General features: G+C 40.3%; 1 protein-coding gene across 2 annotated transcripts in view; it reads right to left on the reverse strand.

Annotated features, from left to right (window-relative positions):
- The window catches only part of LOC126397974 (vasoactive intestinal polypeptide receptor 2-like), a 72,918-nt gene that overhangs the window by 22,861 nt on the left and 31,660 nt on the right, over window positions 1-18,397 (reverse strand). For both annotated transcript variants that reach the window (XM_050057112.1, XM_050057111.1), the window contains exon 4: window positions 13,266-13,363. In XM_050057112.1, the coding sequence (XP_049913069.1) occupies window positions 13,266-13,363 (98 nt within the window). The remainder of the gene's footprint in view (window positions 1-13,265; window positions 13,364-18,397) is intronic.

An 18,397-nucleotide genomic window follows, 5' to 3' on the forward strand; every position in this document is an offset into this window, starting at 1 on the left:
AGATAAATCGCAAATTCATTGCAGTATGCCAGACCAGAGATGCAAGCCTACTCAGTTGAGTGGGCGGGGTCTATGGTCTGGAACCAGGCTAGCTCAGAGCCCGAGTTAGGGAAAAGTGGGAGGGATGGGGTGGATCAAACCATTTTTGAGGCGGGGGGGGGGGGGCTGCTGTATTTTTGTTGTTAAAATATTACGTTGCAACCAAGTACTGTATGGTTTTGACACTTTTCTAGCTTGTTAAAAAGGGACATACAGTAAAAAAAATAAATAAATTAAAATCTCTTGAATTTTAGGGGTGCTGGGATTCAATTCAGGGGTGCTTCAGCACCCCCAAAAATGGGCTAGAAACGCCTATGATGAGTTGGCTGATAACTGCCAACTGAAGAAGCAGCCAAGCCACCGTGCCTTTCATACTCAAACAGAAATGTATACAAAAGTGTGTGCCAGATACATAGAACAAATAAACACACACTACTGTAATACTCACTGTATGACATTAACATAAAACAATGAATGCACGTTACTTATCGCTGATTATTATTAAAAAAAACAACAACAAAAAACAGCTCATAGAAAGACTGCGTGCTCTTACTTTCACATGCGGAGATGACGTCAACAGCTGGGTGATCACGTGCTATCCGAAGATAGCCGAGTGATACGAGTGCATTTTCGTTCGGACTGGCGGAAAGTTTGTCTCAAAAATCTGTGTGTGTAAAAAGCAAATCCACACGCGTAGAACTGAGATCCACAAAAGTTTTTTCGATTCACAAATAAAAACTGAGTTCACAAATGTCTGTTCGAAAGTTGTAAATGTTAGGAAGATATTCACAAATGCTTTTCATTTATTTGCAAATTGATTTAATGTATTCACAGATATTTTTTGTATTTGTGGAATGTGTTTTATATTTACAGATTACACATTTACACACAGATTGTCGATCTGTTCACACACATACTTATGAAACGTGTGCAGATCAAGAAATATTTGTAGATCACCCTCTGTGCATTTACAGGTATTAATGAGACAACTCTAACTCCATACCTGTCAGGTTCCAAAGGACAGAGGGATGTCGTACGCTGTAAAGCCCTCTGAGGCAAATTGTGATTTGTGATATTGGGCTCCATAAATAAAATTGAATCGAATTGAATAGATGCAACACAACCCTGCAGATCTGAAGCAGGGGTGCTGCACTTTGTCTGCGTTTTAATCTCTAAACTACCTCTATGGTTCTTATTGTTGTGCTTTTAGCAGTTTATTTCACTGAAGCCAATGTGTGTGATGCAAAGTCAGTGACCTGAAATACTTTGGTCTACAGTGCCACTGCACGCAGAAAAAACTGAGCAAAATGCCCAAGAGTCCAGCATGAGTCCTGTATGCTGGATTTAGTCATTTTAGCTCCCTCGTAATTTTTCCTTTATCAATATTTCCATGAACTGCCCCGCTCCTGAGACAAACAGTTGGATTTTCAGGGTGTCAGAAACATTTGACAGAAGTTTTGTTGTGTTAACAGATGTGCTGTGTAAAGAAGAAAGGACAAATGATGTGTTCAGGGAGTCTCCTGTCTGTGTGTTTTCAGTATCGAGCACATAATTTACATTCTCAGCTCAGACTGGGCAGATATTTTTCTCACGTTGCCACTGTACTGCTGCACAGCAAATTATTTCCAAGGTGATGTGTTTCCACAATTCGTCTGTCTTACTCAAGTGTTTCACCCCTGGCTGTGATAATTAGTTGGTAATTAAAGTCTTCTCAACTTCCCAAATTGCTCATTGGACGTCTTTTTAAGTCTATAATGCTCAAAAAAAATTAAGGGAACACTTAAATCACACTTTAGATATATATAAGTTGAAAATTTTTACTAATGTATATTGTGTAATTTGTTGAGAACAAAATGTGGTAATGGTCAATCGCTCATCAACCCACTGAGGGCTGGATTCAAAATCAAACCGAAAGTCAAAGTAAAACATTTAAATCCCAGACTGATCCGACTTGTGTGAATTTTATCACAGCAACTCATAATGTGACTCAGTAGTGTGTTTGGCCTGTTCATGCCTGTCACATGTGCTCAGTGTAAACTTGCTGGTTTACACTGATTCACAAACACTTGTGTTTCCTAAATGGACAGATCGATATCCCTGAAGTTTAACTGACTTGGTTTTATACTGTGACCATTAAGTGTTCACTTAATTTTTTTGAGCAGTGTATTTCTTGATGTTCACGTGACATTAAAGTTTGTTGATATAAAGATGTGGTCTTTGTCGCAGTGATCAGAGAGGACAGTCAGCTGCGTCTGCAGCTTGTGTGTGTAAAGTGTGAGTGCCAGTTGTGACGTCTGGTCTCAGCTGAATGTCTTCCAGACGGAAAACCTCCGTCTCTTCAACAGGAAACAAATCGAAGCTTCACTGAAGAGTCAAAGAGCGGGAATCCCACACCTGAGGGCTCTGGAGAGGATCACCATCCAGCTGTGTGTGTGTGTGTGTGTGTGTGTGTGTGTGTGTGTGTGTGTGTGCTGTTAACATTCATCTTTATGTTCTGCTATTCTCTCCCTCAGAGCATGATTTATTAGTTTCTGTACTCTGTTTATCTGTTAATTGGCTAACTGACTCACCTCGTCACTGCTCTGTTCTAGATTTTGTAATTAAATAAAAATAATCCAAACTATTTACAATTAGTCTGAAATAAACTAAATAGGTGGTCAATCCTGCATCTGTGTCTCATACACAGGCTGGAAACACAATGCAACTTGGACTGACAAACATGACTGAAATCCAGATTTCTTGTATGCCTCCGCAGTGAATGGAGAATCCAAAAAAGGAAAAAATTCTTCAAGAAATTAAGTAAACATCAATTTACAAACGCTTACACAACTCATATAGTGTCATCCAAGTTTCATTTATCCAGTTGTTTGTATGCTGTGTTAACTAACACTGCATGTTTTATTTGGACTTTCTGCACAGTCAGAACCATAAACTTTTACGCTCACACTGTACAGATCAACTGAACGACAGCGTGCTGCTCACACTAAACACAAGCAAAAAAACCTAATTTCAATAGTGTTCATTCCAACAAGATGACCACACCCTCAATGCTGACAAAAAGAGAAAAGCAGCATTCCAATTCTACGAGCAAAGTTTAGTTTTCGATCACAGCACCATCTCAGTTTTAGCCACAGCATGTAAAATATAACTCCAGTCATATTAAAACAAGGTCACTACAGTTCATAATGGATGTTTTGCCAGCAGCCACGAGGGAAATCAAAATGTGGAACTGCTCCATTCAAATTTCAGACATGCCAAAAATCCAACAGGTGATCCAAGAACCGGATCATTAATAATAATTAACTGGTTGTCGTGACCTATACTGCATGACAAATTAAAACCAATATGTCAGAAATTTGTCCAGACTGGAAATAGTCAGGGCTGATCAGTCTGGGGCTAAAATTAACCCAATCACCCAAAAAATTGTCACTGTACATTTCTGGAAACCATAGATATGCAACATTTGCAAGTTGTTATGTAGTGACACTGATTCCCAAACTACGGTACGTGCACCACTGGTGGCATGCAAGCTCCCTCTAGTGACAACATTTTGAATATAAATACTTAAAACTATGAGATCCTCGAAAAGTAATTTAGTTTTGCCTTTCCTTTAATATTTTTGTTTCTGTATCAGCCTGCTGTGTAGTCAGGTTCATGAATGTAGCTAATGCATACATCCATGATTAGTTACAAGCTAAACTGTTATGGCAAGCTAGTGAGCAGAGGTACAAATGCTGCAATCGTGGCTCCAAACAGGAACTATTATGAAGAGAAATGCAGATCACTAGGAGAATTTTTCGAGCAGCCCTGTTGAAACTCAGGTAGGTGACAACCAAGGGCAGGTGCCAGTGGCTATTTAAGCAGCTCCAGTAAAGTCTCCACAGCACCTGATGAGAGGCTGGCTATTGCAGTGTATGAGGGTTGTGTGGAAGAGTTTCAGAACCAGTTGTAGTGCTGCCCCTTTGTGTAGCATGGCTGTGACTGACAAAAGTCACAAAATCAACAATCTTTTGATTAGGAATAAATCTGTCTCCTGTGTGAACTGTCAAGTACTGAGTGGGGTAGGCCTATGCTAACGTCAGTCATGGCAGTGGCACTTGGAAAGCCTAATATCTTATAAGAGGGTATGCTGTAAAAAGTTTGAAAACCACTAATGTAGTGGATACAGAGAAAATGTATGTTTCTTTTAGCCTGAGTGTCAGACTGAAGCTCCCAGAACCTTCAGTCTGACACTGCCTCCATTGAAGGCGATTTACAAGGGGGAGGGAATTGGATTTTTCCCTAACCAATCAGTAGAGATCAACGACTCACCCAGAATCTGACGTCATTAGTATCCATGCCTCAGGGGTGCCGAAAACAAGCGAGAATTGCCCGTTTAAAATGTCTCCGTCGTCGTGCACGCCCAGCTGCATCGCCGTTAAATCCAGTTTAGCAGCTTCCTTAATTTGGTCCTCCATTAACACAAGTAGTTGCGAAATACCTCGACAGCATCGTTAATGTGGTCTGTAGGATCTGTAGCGGTCGCCATTGTTGCTATCCTCACCAGTTACCCACTGGCGTACAGCTTGACTTCAGCGTGGTGCTGACTGGCTAATCGCTAGACCCGCCCCCACCCCCGGCGTTCATTGGTCTGTCCATCGTTTGGACAAGATAAATCGCAAATTCATTGCAGTATGCCAGACCAGAGATGCAAGCCTACTCAGTTGAGTGGGCGGGGTCTATGGTCTGGAACCAGGCTATGTTTCTTTATGTTTCAACAACGCTATGGTTAACGTGTGGTTAGGTTGGAAAATGACCACATTTGGGCTTAAAAAAACTGGTTTTGATGGCACAATCCTGGCTGGAAATGCAGCGATGTCGCCGTAAAAAGACCCACCAATTTTTCTTTGCACTGTCCCAGGTGGTAAAACAGTGACAGGTCACATAAAAACATCCATTTTGTTGTTTGTTGGTTTTAAACAGTGCTCTGCAGCTTGGCAGCCATTTAGGTGTCATGCCATCCACAATCCCCTCCACCTCCCGAAGACAAAGTCAGTTCATATACTACGTCACTTTAGAAATGTTGACATGATAGGTATGAAACATGCAAAAATTAATGTGTTTGTGGTTTGAAACATACAATGCCAACATTTACATCTGGAGACTGGGCTGCTGAGATTATGCTGTTTTGTACATCACAGCTCTTATCAACATCCAGTATGTATCTATGTATTTAAATGGGAAATTTCATAGACTGTCAAACAAACAGCTTGAGCCATAATATGTGGATTTTTAGAATCAGTTTTTATGTGATCCTAGCTTCCTCTACTAACGTGATTAATATCTGAGGAGGTGTGTTTGAACTGTTTGTCTACCAACAGTACAAAACTGTGATAAAACCAAATACCAGATATCCTTCATCATGCAACAACCTCACTCAGCTTTAGTGCTGTGGTAATACAGTGCAAAGCGGAAGTCAGAATGTAAAGCCGTACGGCATCAATAAATACATGTTTATTCAGTTAAATGTGCTTCTCTAGATCCAAGATGGCTGCTGAGAGAAAATCATCTATCTTTGGGGAGAAACAATGTGCTTAAAGAGAGCAATCTGACTCCAACTAATTTACTCTTTCACACATTTTGGAAATGGATACATCTGAATCAAACACTAAGATATAAAACATGTTAGATTCAGTGCTTAACACATCTGTCATTACACTTTATACAAGACGGTGAGCTTCAGTAAATTTCCACATCAGCAGTTTCAGCTCTCAGTCAGACAGACACATCATGCAGGTTAGCCACACTTGGCTTTATCTCTATTTACGGCCACATGTACAGTTTTAATTATTATTAGAGCTGCAGTGATCAGTCGATTAATCAGTCGACAGAAAATTAATTAACAAATATTATGGTAATCAAATGGTCATTAGTCATTTTTTTGTGCAAATAGCCAAACATTTGCTGGTTTTGTTTCCTAAATGTGAAAATTTGATGCTCTTCTTTGTCACACATGATAATAAACTGACAGCTTTGGATTTTTGGTTTGCTCGTCTTATAAAACATAACATTTGAAGATGCCTCCTGGGGCTCTGGGAAATTACACAACAAAGCATGTTCCACTGTTTTCTGACATTTTATTGACAAACAATTCATTTAAGAAATAATGTGGATAATGAAAATTAGTTGTAGCCCCAATTATCATAAACCAAGATTACGAAGTTGTTATCTAAACTATTGTACATAAGGAAGAATTTAAAAACAAGATTAACATGTGCACGTGTTCAGCAGCCATATGTGTGCACGTTCACACACAGAGGAAAGAAAAACAGTTCAGTGATGAGAAAAGAGAGATACTGTAAACAGAGAAATACAAGAATGTGACGAGATGTCACAAAGAAAGATGGCTCTGCAAAGTAAAATATACAGAGAGACGTGTTTTAGATGTTTGCTAAAAAGCTCACTAAATAGTTAAGCGTACTCATGGTGAAATTTGAATATTGGTCTCATAAATCATCATGTTAAGATGCAGCCTTCAGGTGTCTGCACAGGATTTAAAAAGCCACTTTATTTCATAGTTTCTCTTTTCTTAGTCTGCTGTGAAAAGATTCAGATATCAAGCATTTGTTACCGCCTTAATTATTTGGATTGTAACTTTTGATTGATTCATTTCTTTGTAAAGATTTTTTCCTTAGTTTTCAGAATGACCACAGCTTAATTACTACTGAGAGCATGATTTTTCTGGGTGGATGATCCAATTTTTGATTAATGATGATGAGTAGGGGTGGGAATATTGCCTTAGTCCACCTTTAAACATCTGTTCTGCAACTGATTACACTTTTTATGACTTATCACTTGTGAATTAGATCTTTTTTTCTTAGAGTCTTCTAGGCTGGAAGAAAGTGTGTCACTTTCTTTTGGCTACATTTATGATTTGACTTTTAGAGGATCGGTGTGGTGATGATTTCCTATATTTTTTTCATTGCCAACAAAGATGTTAAAACAAACAGTGAATATATCTACTAACACATATTGTGTGTGTACCACAGCCTTGATGTATGTTCTTCCTCTGTGTCATAGAGCTCCATTGTTGTTAAAAAAAAACATTAATGAGCCACACTGTTGAACTGTGTGACTGTATTTATTTGGACTCAATCCCACATACACTGTCCTGCTGCCACAAATACTCAGTATAGTGCATCCACAGTAGATTAATCCACCTCTGAAAGTAGTTCCCCATTATGCACTATTAAAACTATATGTTTGTGTTTCTAAAGATTTACGTCCTCAATAGGAACCAATAGGCCTGGAGCTGAGAACCACAGGCAGGAAGTTGGAAAGTATTATGAGACAGACTAACAAGTTTTTGTTGTTGGTCTTTTTACAGAATTTGTGAATTATGTCAAGGTAATCCAACATTTGCAATTTTTCTTCTGAACTGCTTTTTCTTGGTCTAAAATAATTTTCGGTTGGGTGTCAATTAAAAGCATGATGGACTTTCACTTTCTTTTCTACTTAAAGAACAAGACAACCTGACTGCACAGTAAAGAATAAGAGAACAAGAAGAGTGTGTGGCATGAACTCAGCGTGGACACAATAATGTTTCCGGATATTCTCTTAAACCAGGATGTTACCTGCTTGTTTAGAGCTCAGTATAAACCAAAGGCTGCTGGAATGCAGCCGTGACTACAAGCAATAACTGTGAGGGTCAGAGGATAAACTCTGTGGCATCACACAGGACGCCTCAGGTTAAAACACACAGATACAAACATGCATACACACTAACACTACAACCACCTGCAACATTCAGCAGGGTTACACATTCTGTCATTCCGCTTCATAATCCTCTGAAGAGGAAAATAAATTCCTCAGTTCACCTTCAGATGAGGGCGGATAAGAGAGCAGAGAGCACCAGGGACAGGAGCTGAGCCCACAACTCAGCTGGGGGAGCTGAGAGTTTAAGCCAGTGTCTCGCCACAACAACGCACTGTGAGCATGTCTATGAACACTCCAAGAACTGTTGAGATCCTTTCTGTAAGTGAAAGTACAAATACTACACTGTAGAAATACTCTGATGAGTAAAAGTCCTGCATTGAAAATGTTAGTTAAGTAAAAGTGTGCGAGTATAATCAGCGGTGCTCAAAGAGGGCCGGTACACACTTCTACATTTTACTTTTTTCTTGTGCACCAGCACCTCTCAAAAGCTGCCAGTACTGTTTTCAGCCCTCCTCATTTCAGGTTCTCTGGCAATATAATGGTCATAAATAAAGTGCATTACCCAGGGGGCACTGGGGACACTACATGACATTCACCAGTTCCCATTCTCCCCTGCCTGGTTTTCTCTGTCAGCGGCTAGTCTAAGTAGTATTTTAACGGTGGCCTGGCTCCAAAGGAGCACCACCACCTGCAGCAATGAGCCTGTTCATGTACTTAAGCATCAGCAAAACCATCTACTGCATCTGCCAAAACCAGTTATTCAAAATAACCTGGTTCATATTGCTCAGCTGCATCTAGAAAACCACTACCCAATCACCAGAAAAATGTTGGCATTGTAGGTTTCTGCAAACCACAGACATGTTATAATTGTATGTTATTATGTAGCAGAAATTTTACATTTCTACAATGCGGTGGTTAACATGTGGCTTGGTTTAGGTACAAAAACCACCTGGTTATGGATGGAGAAAGATCATGTTTTGGCTTAAAATACGCACGCACGAGAGAAACGCAACATTGATTTACAATTGTGGTGACCTCCTCCCAGGCTACCTTTGCATCATCAGCCCGTGGAGGTCTGCTCGCAGTTCCATATATTCGGACACTGTGAGCTTGGATCTCCCGGACCAAAACATCAGTTTCCTCCTGGGAGAAGTTTGGCCGTGTGACGCTGCTGCTCTCTTCTGCCATGGCGAATTGAGTAAACTCTCATTACGCCTTCGCGCGGCGCATTTAAGGGTGAGGAGAGGGGCTCATTTGATTGGTGTGATGTGTGTAAAACCCACTCCACGCCTTCTCTCCTCCCTCTTTCCGACTTGCGCAGGTAGGAGGGACGGAGGTGGGATAGAGGAGTAGCTGCTAAAGAAAAGATGACTCCTGCACTCACTTTAACTCTGCTTTATTTATTCGTCAACGTTTCGGTCAAGCATGGACCTTCATCAGTCATGATGTCCTGATGAAGGTCCATGCTTGACCGAAACGTTGACGAATAAATAAAGCAGAGTTAAAGTGAGTGCAGGAGTCATCTCTTCTTTAAAAGTACAAGTCCAAGGGGATCAACTCCCAGCACCACAAAAAAAAACAGTGAGAATGTGCATGTTAATTGAACTTTAAAGAGGAGTAGCTGCACCAGCACGCACGGTGTGCCAAACTTGCAAAATCCGCCTGGCCACACCCAGTTGACGAAGCGCAGGTGTGCTGCGCCTCCACCTCGCCCGGTCTGTGAAACTAGAGGCCCATTATTAAGTAGATCCACTGTAGTTTGAAACAATTAAAAATCTTTGTGTGGGGAGTTAAAAAGTCTTTCCACAATGGCCTTTAAATGAATCTAATGGAAAATGATTTAAATATTTTTTATTTATGTAGGTAATTAACCTTATTTATGTATGGGCCAAGGGAGGGAGGGAGCATGAGTCACCTTGTCCTTGTTATATACGTCTTGTATATGAAACGTCTGTGTTGTGGCTACATTTTTTTTTAAAGGGATCTGTTGCCTGCATCCAGGCGCTGTCGCCATATCACAAAATAGACTACAGCCACCAAGAACAACGGCAATGCGCCATGATCCACCTCACACACAAACTTGGACTGCACATGTGCTACTGCAGTAATTTCATTCATCTCACAGACTGATGTAGCGTAGCACGTGCAACATGTAGACCAATGTCGCATTGTAGACTAATTTACAGACAGATTAAACAGAGGAGCAGCTCTGTGTCTCTCTGGTGTTGCTGGAGAACTTGTGAGTGAGTAAAAGGGGCAGAGAGTGTGAGAGATAAGAGATGCACACTGGTGTGGCTTTTCGGAAGAGCGGCATCATGCAACTTGATCCTATATCAATGTAAATGGTGTTTTTTAAATTTATATCATACATAGTCATTATATCGCCCAGCTCTAGAACAAGCGTTAAGTATGTCCAGCCATTTAGTTATTGTTAACCAAGATGTTTGTGTTCTTTCTGGTTCATCACACTTTAATGTGAAAAATGACGCTTTTTACTAAAATGAACGTTGACCAAAAGTCCCATCTGTTCACTGACACAGCAAGGATAACTATACTTAATTTTGAGGGACAATTTACAGGAGGCTCTGCACAAAATCTGGATTACTTTGCATCTTCTTTTTAAACATTTCCTAAGCAGTGACCACAAGCTACACTCAGTTTACATCCTTTTTTGGCGAAATCTCAGAGGATATCTTAAAATAAGTACATAAGAAAAATAAGGGTTTTTTTTCCGAAGACATTTTGCTGAGCTGGTCCCTTAAAGATGCAAGAAGCTGGTCCTCCTGAGAGCAGAAACACACGCAAACACAGCAAGGATATGATGAAGGAAAAAGGCTGACTTCCCGGAGGTCTGAGTAGAGAGAGAGGAGCTGAGCTGAGCTATCAGCTGGAGGATAATGTGTGGATAATTCAGTGGATAATTCAGCTCCTGGGAAAACCTCCTGGACAATAAGCACTGAAGGAATTATAACCAGGAGAAGTTTCAGCTGGTTGCAATCTGCAATCCTCACCACTAGATGCCATTAAATCCCCTGAATCTCACACACTGGACCTTTAAGCATCAGTTTGTGTGTTAAGATCTGGTTTGAGGTCTTTCCAAATTTTTGTTATGTTGTAAAATAATAAAATAAAAGTATAGAGAGATGGATCCTTGTTCTTTTGATTGTGTTAAGTCTACAACTGTATTCCCTTTTCCCTTACTGTCCTTTTTATTTTTGTTAGTTTGCTTTTTGTTGGATTGTTGATTGTTTTTTAATTGTTATATCTTATAACACTGTTTCTAGTATTGTTCAGTTTTCCATTTGTCTCATGAATGTTTGTTTTGGGACCCGCTTGAAAATGGGATGACACATCTCAAGGGGTTTATCCTAATACAACATACATACAACATGCATGGACATGTAAAAATTGAAATTAATTCAAAGTCCTGTGACCTGATTAAAGTTTAGGTGAAATCTAGTGTGTGAAAGCAGTAACATTTAGATGTAGAGAGGATCTGAAGGTTCCTCTCATTGACTTACATTAAAGAAGTTTGTTAAAAAAAAAGTGCATAATATTTTGAAAAGCACAAGAGGTAGAAAAAACAAATGCCCTTACTGAGCAGAACATTGGGATGTCTGAATGGTCTGTGTAGCCCGAAGTATAGGCCTACTGGATTAGATATCAACCAGGATGCTAAAGCTGGAACATCAGTGTGAATGTCAGCACATGTCTATACTGTACTACATGTAGCAATGTGGAGACAGTATGAGTAAATGTGATGTTTGAAACAAGAATGTTTCTTTTTCGTTTTTTCATTTTGCCTGCGGGTGGCACGGTGGTGTGGTGGTTAGCACTGTCGCCTCACAGCAAGAGGGTTGCCGGTTTGATCCCGGGTGTGGGAGCCCTTCTGTACGGAGTTTGCATGTTCTCCCCATGTCAGTGTGGGTTCTCTCCGGGCACTCCGGCTTCCTCCCACAGTCCAAAGACATGCAGACTGGGGACTAGGTTAATTGATAACTCTAAATTGTCCGTAGGTGTGAATGTGAGTGTGAATGGTTGTCTGTCTCTATGTGTCAGCCCTGCGACAGTCTGGCGACCTGTCCAGGGTGTACCCTGCCTCTCGCCTGATGTCAGCTGGGATAGGCTCCAGCCCCCCCGTGACCCTCAAGAGGATGAAGCGGTTAGAAGATGAATGAATGAATGAATTTTGCCTGCGAGAACAGACTTCATTTCTTATCATGGACTCCTGATTGAAGCAGGAGCTCAGGAGAACTGACGTCGACCACACTGACACCTGCTCCTAATAATCTCATACTGACATGACCTGACATGACCTGACATGAGCTGAAAGAGTTTTATCTTTCTGCACTGAAGACAAGTTTCACCAAATATGCTCACTGAAACCAGTCTGTGGTTAGCTTTTTAAAAATCAGATCAAATTGCTGTTTAAAAACTGGGTCTGTGGTTTTATTCAAAGTGGGTCAAAAGAGAGATATGATCCTGTTACGTGTTGACACCGTGTCGACTGATAATACCTAGAGTCTGTGATATGCACTAAAAAGCACTCTCTGCTCTGCTGCGTGGGACTTCACATGTGCACTTGTCTTCATCGAGAATACAAAAGGAAACCATTGTGGTATTTAACGGCGTTTCTTTGATTTTTGCCTGAACCTTTTAAGCAGCATTTTTAATGCTTTAAAATGGGTTTGTGGTCATTTAACCTAAATTGTAATTCTCTAAACTGTGTTTCTGATGATAACTGGATTAGTATTGGTTTAAACTTTGTTTCTCATCACAGCTTGTCCAAAAAAAAGATGATTTCTCCCTGGAATGTCTCAGACTGTATCATTTGTTAGAGGCCTGGAATAATGTAAGAGTTTAAACTGGGTTTCTGATGATTTAACATGGTCTAAATTGGGTTTCTGGTCATTTAACTGGATCAGTAATGCTCTAAACTGAGTTTCTGCGGATTTAAATAGATTGTTATTGGTATAAACTGGGTTTGTGATGATTTAACTTGATTTTTTTTTAAAAACGGGTTTAGGATGATTTAAATGGATTTGTAATGCTCTAAATTGGGTTTCTAAAATTAAACTGAATTTGCGAGGGTCTAAACTGTGTTTAGACCATGTTTAGAACATGTCCACAAAAAGATGATTTCTCCTTGGAATGTCTTGGTCTGTATCTTTTGTTAGAGGCCTGAGGAGGTGAAGTTATCACGTTTCACAGGAGAAGCAAATTTCCTGACCAACAGGTTGGTAATCAATGAAATAAACTTATTACTCTGCAGTAATGCTAATTGGTGCACTTTGGGACTTTGGGTTCATTTAGGGCAGTTTATCACAACGTTGCTTGTGTCAGACATGCAGACATGAAGCAGCCTGCAGCAGCCTCTCAGTGGAGATGAAACTGAACACACAGGGCTCAGATCAGATAATCTCCTGCACTGCAAACACTCATCATCAACCGTACCCACCCACACACACACACACACACACGTACAATACAAACATAACTTCACCCAGAAAGCTAACAGACACTGAACTCACCTCGTTAGGTTCATCTGTGTTGTTGGACCAGCAGGCGATGATGATGGCGGGGTAGACGTCAGACCAACCTTTCTCTGTACAGTTCCTGCTAAGGTTTCCTGAGACACACACACACAGTGTTTACTACAATTAGTAGATTCATTAATTTATTGAAATTCATTGTCAAGTCAAAATCATTTATATAGCCTGAAATCACAGTATTTTTAGACTTATTACTTTTAAATTTGACTATTTCATCCCAATAAAACATTTACAATATACTGAAGTTAGTATTTGTCCATAAGAGCTTTCTTCTCAGCAGCTTGGAAACATTAGTGTTGGAAAATAAAACCTGAAAGACATGTGGTATCTAAAGGGGAGGTGAGGTGGTAAAATCCTGGTTCCAATCAGTTGTCTGAACAGGGTTTAAACAACAAACAAGGAGTTTTGTGCCTATTTCCACTCTTATGTCTCTGCATCCTCATGTTAACTGTACTTCACTTCATGTCTGACATATTGTTTCAGTACTGAACATATTAAATCTCAGTGTAAATAACGTGGAAGTACAACAGCAGCCTGGAAAAGGTCAGCCATATTGGAGGTCCTCAGCTGTTGGCAGCAGATTGTGTTTCTGAACTGTCTCATTGTAAATACACTTGATTTGTGCTCCACAGCAGCGTGTTTGTTAATGAAGCTGCTGGCTGGCCGACAGTTCGCTCACTGAGCTGAAATCTTCTCAGCAGACGAGTATGGAGGCCAAGAGGGCCCAACACACTGCAAACATCTACATATTATTATTGTTATTGTTAATATTTCTTTCCTTTGTACACTGACACCTGCATAAGAGGAGACCTGCTCTAAACTGTCAACAGGTTTAAATCAAGTTTTTATATCAGTAAAAACTGACAGCCGTTTGTCTTAATGATGCTCCCATCCACAAAGAAAGGTAAACTGACCTGTAAACAATGACGTACATTATTTCAAGTTCATTTTAAAAGTTTGAATTAAATGAATTGAAATATTTTTGTTCCTGAAAGCAGGATTTTGAAGCCAGTCCATTGGGATTTGTAGATGTGTCAGGTGTTCTCATGCACTTTTAGGATGTATATTTACAAAAAAGTAATTCACCAGCAATTTGTATTTAACCGTGTAATCATGAGCCAGTTATTCTTATATAACCCATGTAAATATGAAGGCTGAGATTTCGTGTTAAATGCACTGACGGCAGTAAAGAAGGAAGCAGTATAAAGAGTGAAACTGCGCATAAGGGAGAAGGCAGATTAGGGTGATGGATGTGTCAAACAAAGGACTTTTTCCTCAAGGAGACCGCTGTTCAGAACTGTGTGAAACTGAGTGAACTAAAGGTACTTCCTCCCAGTTTAACGTTGCGTTAAGTACATAACCTGACGACCCCCAACCATGTCTCTTAACCCAAGTCTAATCTAAGTAACTTTACATTAAGTGCATAACTTAACATTAAAGGGATAGTGCACCCCAACAACCAATCTGGGGCGCCATAAGCCTCCATTAGGTGGAATTTTGTTGCTACCCCCTCTCCCCTTGGATCTCTGCAAGGTATGTGAGGACTCTAAAACTTCACCTGAGCCTCCCTTGGCATATGGGTGAGTAGATAATGGCTGAATTTTCATTTTTGGGTGCACTATCCCTTTAAGGAGGCATCCTGACGACCCCTAACTATGTTTCTTTTTCTAAACCTATGTTACTTAACACCGATCATGATTCTTTTCCAAAACCTGACCTAACTGGTGGAGACACTAATTTGTTGAGTGCTGCTAATTCACTAGATATCAAACAAATCATTGTATCAGGACATGCTGAGATGTGACATTTACCAAAAACAGCAAGCAACTGAATTAAATGGAAAATACACAAATGAACCACAAGATGAAACGTCAGATAAGATACATCAATCTGCATGTTACCCAGTGCCCTGTTTCCTGATAAAACTCTGCATATCAACTCATAATAACCAAGTGTAATCATGGAGAGGTAAATAGATAAAAATGTTTCTGCTGCACACAGGAAATTATTTTTTTGTGAGGAACTACAAAAACTACTAGCCAAAAACTACAAGTTTATTTGTGTATTATAATGTTTTTCTTGTTTTCTGAAATTGAATAAATGAGGGCAGGTAGAAACTGCAGCAGAAAATTACTGCAGTGAAAGATTTTAATGGCAATTTAGCCCAGAGTAGTTTTCACTTCTTTTGCAGGAGGCAAAACTCAAGTCTACAGTTGTTCTCGTGTTTAAAAAGAACGTCAGTCTTCTCGTGTCAGTAGCACAGCTCTCAGCGGAGACAGAGAGAATGCACATTCAGATGCTGACAGACAGGAGAGTACAGTGCCAACCTCTGATTTTCTCTGCATTTTTGCATAATTCAGTCATACAATGTGGTCTGATATTATTTAAAGTCATAATAATGGACATGCTACATTTGCCTGAAATAGTAATATGAAACAATTACATGTTTTGGTGCATTTATTGAATTATGTGCTTGAACATTCACAGCCAGGTTAGAAACAGAAAGTGATAGCTTGGCTTTTAGTAATGAGTTAAGCATTATCTTACAGCAGTGACTTCTAAATTCTATTTCATTTTATTGTCTTGTGTGAAGGGAGACTGGCAATTAAGAATTTCATTGTACGGTGCAAACCGCTGAGTTTTTCTACTGTGCATATGACAATAAACCTCTTGAATCTTGAATCTTAACTAAATATATCCTGCATGTTCTGCACACTGACCAGGAGCAATTTTAGACATTTTCTCTGTAAACAACTTCAATTATAGGGTATTTCAGGAATGTCTTTGATGAATGGCTCTCTTCAGTTCATGTCACAAATCTCTACTGATTTGAGGCTTTAAGCATTCTGAAACATTACTGTTCTTACATCTAAGCCATTTTGTAGTTCATTTTTCATGTTTACTGCCATTTTCATGTTACATCTCCCAATTTCTAAACATCAGATGACTGACATCTACCCTGAAAATAAATGGGTAACTTTATTGTTTTTCAACCTGGACTCTATTTTTCCATGTTTTGTGTCTCAGGCCGTTTTCATAGTAGGTATGATTGTTTTGTAATGTGCCTGAGTATAACTACCCCCCTCTCCACTGCCCTGCCACTCAACAATCACATTAGTAATGTTTTTACTAAACCTGAGAACACTTGCATTATCACCTACATGACATTTTTGTTGTGCTCCAGTGTAGGAAAGGGCGGTGCAGATGGACACTGCCAGAGCAGTGAGCTAAAGCTCTGCTCCTGGCTGTAGGTGGAGCCGCTGTTGTCTTTCACTGGAGCTCCGACTGCAGGTCAAAGGCAACTGCAAAGCCAGATCTGGGTCTATTCTCAGTGGGCTGCTTTGCCGTTTGATATAGAGGCATCAATATAAAATTGAGACTGTTTCCTAACTGGTTACAAACTCCTTATAGTTGCGTTAAATAGCAGTCGACTTCTGTGTTTAGGTAAAGTTGGTACCAAAACACAGAAGTACCTGAGTACCTGGGGCCTCATGTACAAAGACTTGCGTGGATTACATGGCGTACGCTTAAATCCAGAAAACGTCGTACGCACAAAAATATCCAGATGTATGAATCTGTGCGTACACATGAATCCAAGCACATTTCCTTTGTACATCCCAATCAACGTGGAATTGAGCGCACATGTTGGAGTACCCGGCCCCTCCCTGTCCACGCCCCCATTTAAATATGCAAATCATATTTAAATGAACCCTGCACCTGAGATTCCCCTCTCTGCATGATCAGAAAACTAAAACAAAAGAATCAGTAAGACGGGAAAAAAGAAAAACTTAACAGAATGCGAATTGGAGACGCTACTCACTGAAGTGGAGGCGCGCAAAAATGTACTTTTTGGCACGCTGTCCTCCGGCATCAATACTAAACGTAAGCGGAGTGAATGGGAGAGTGTGTGTGAGGCTGTCAATGGTGTGGGGACAGAAAAGCATACAAGCGCAGAATTAAAAAAGAAGTGGTCTGACATTAAGGTGGACGTGAAGCGGAGGACGGCTGCCCACCGCCAAAGTGTGGCCAAAACAGGCGGGGGGACAGGAGAGGAGGAGCTCACCCCGTTTGAACAGAGAGTTGCCTGGGGTCTATTGAAAGCAGACAAATAATTATGTAAACTGGATTTCCAGTTTCCATTTGTTAATTTTATACACCACTTACACGGATCACACACTATTGTTGTAAATTAATGCAGAAGTGCGCCGGGGAAAAGGTGTGGCTGATTAAGAAATGTCACACTTTACGCACGGGTTTATTGACATGAGCACTTTACACACAGAGACAATCAGGGGCTTGTTAGAAAGCTCTAAAGCTGTAGTTTAACCAGCAAAAAACAGCAAGTCACTAACTTTAACCACTGACTAGTAGTGATGCTGTGAAGACAGGATAATATTTGGGGGCGCACATGCTCAGTGCGCATCAGGGGGATTAAGGACAATTAAACAAATAAATTACTCACCAAGAAGCCACCCATCGCGCACAGTGCCAACCAGTGACGGACTGGGACCAAAAAGAGGCCCTGGCATTTTTGACACAGAGGCCCCACGGTGGCGCATCGGCCAGCCAGGGGTGAAAAATTTTCATATTATTTTACAAAAAAATATGCATTTCTACGTCATTTTAGATCATCAGTTCCTTATTTGTGAAAGAACAGGCGTGGTGTCTCATATCCCCCCTCCCACATATTACTAGGTACTATGATTGATGATTTTACACATACTAACATAAAAAACACTATCATTGGCGGAACGTTTCAGAGCGCCACAGAGACACAGACTGTTCCACAACTACCATAGAAACTCACACACTCACTCACTGCCTTGATGCACAATAGAAGAGGAGATATACAGACACAGTCATTATGAATGATAAAATTGATTTGTGGCTTGCATGGGAGCATGTGGAAAGCTAACCATATGATAAGAATGCAGAAATTCAGAACATACACCATGCAATCAACTCACTACAATCGCACTGGTACAGTAGACAACAATACACAGCACACAAGATAATAAGGCAGCAGCAGAACCCCCATAAATTCAGGCACGTTGAAAGGCCAGACTAATAACCTCAGTTAATAATACTAGCTCTATGTCTACCAAAACACG

The sequence above is a fragment of the Epinephelus moara genome, chromosome 11 (genome assembly GCF_006386435.1).
Source record: "Epinephelus moara isolate mb chromosome 11, YSFRI_EMoa_1.0, whole genome shotgun sequence".
Taxonomy (NCBI): Eukaryota; Metazoa; Chordata; class Actinopteri; order Perciformes; family Serranidae; genus Epinephelus; species Epinephelus moara.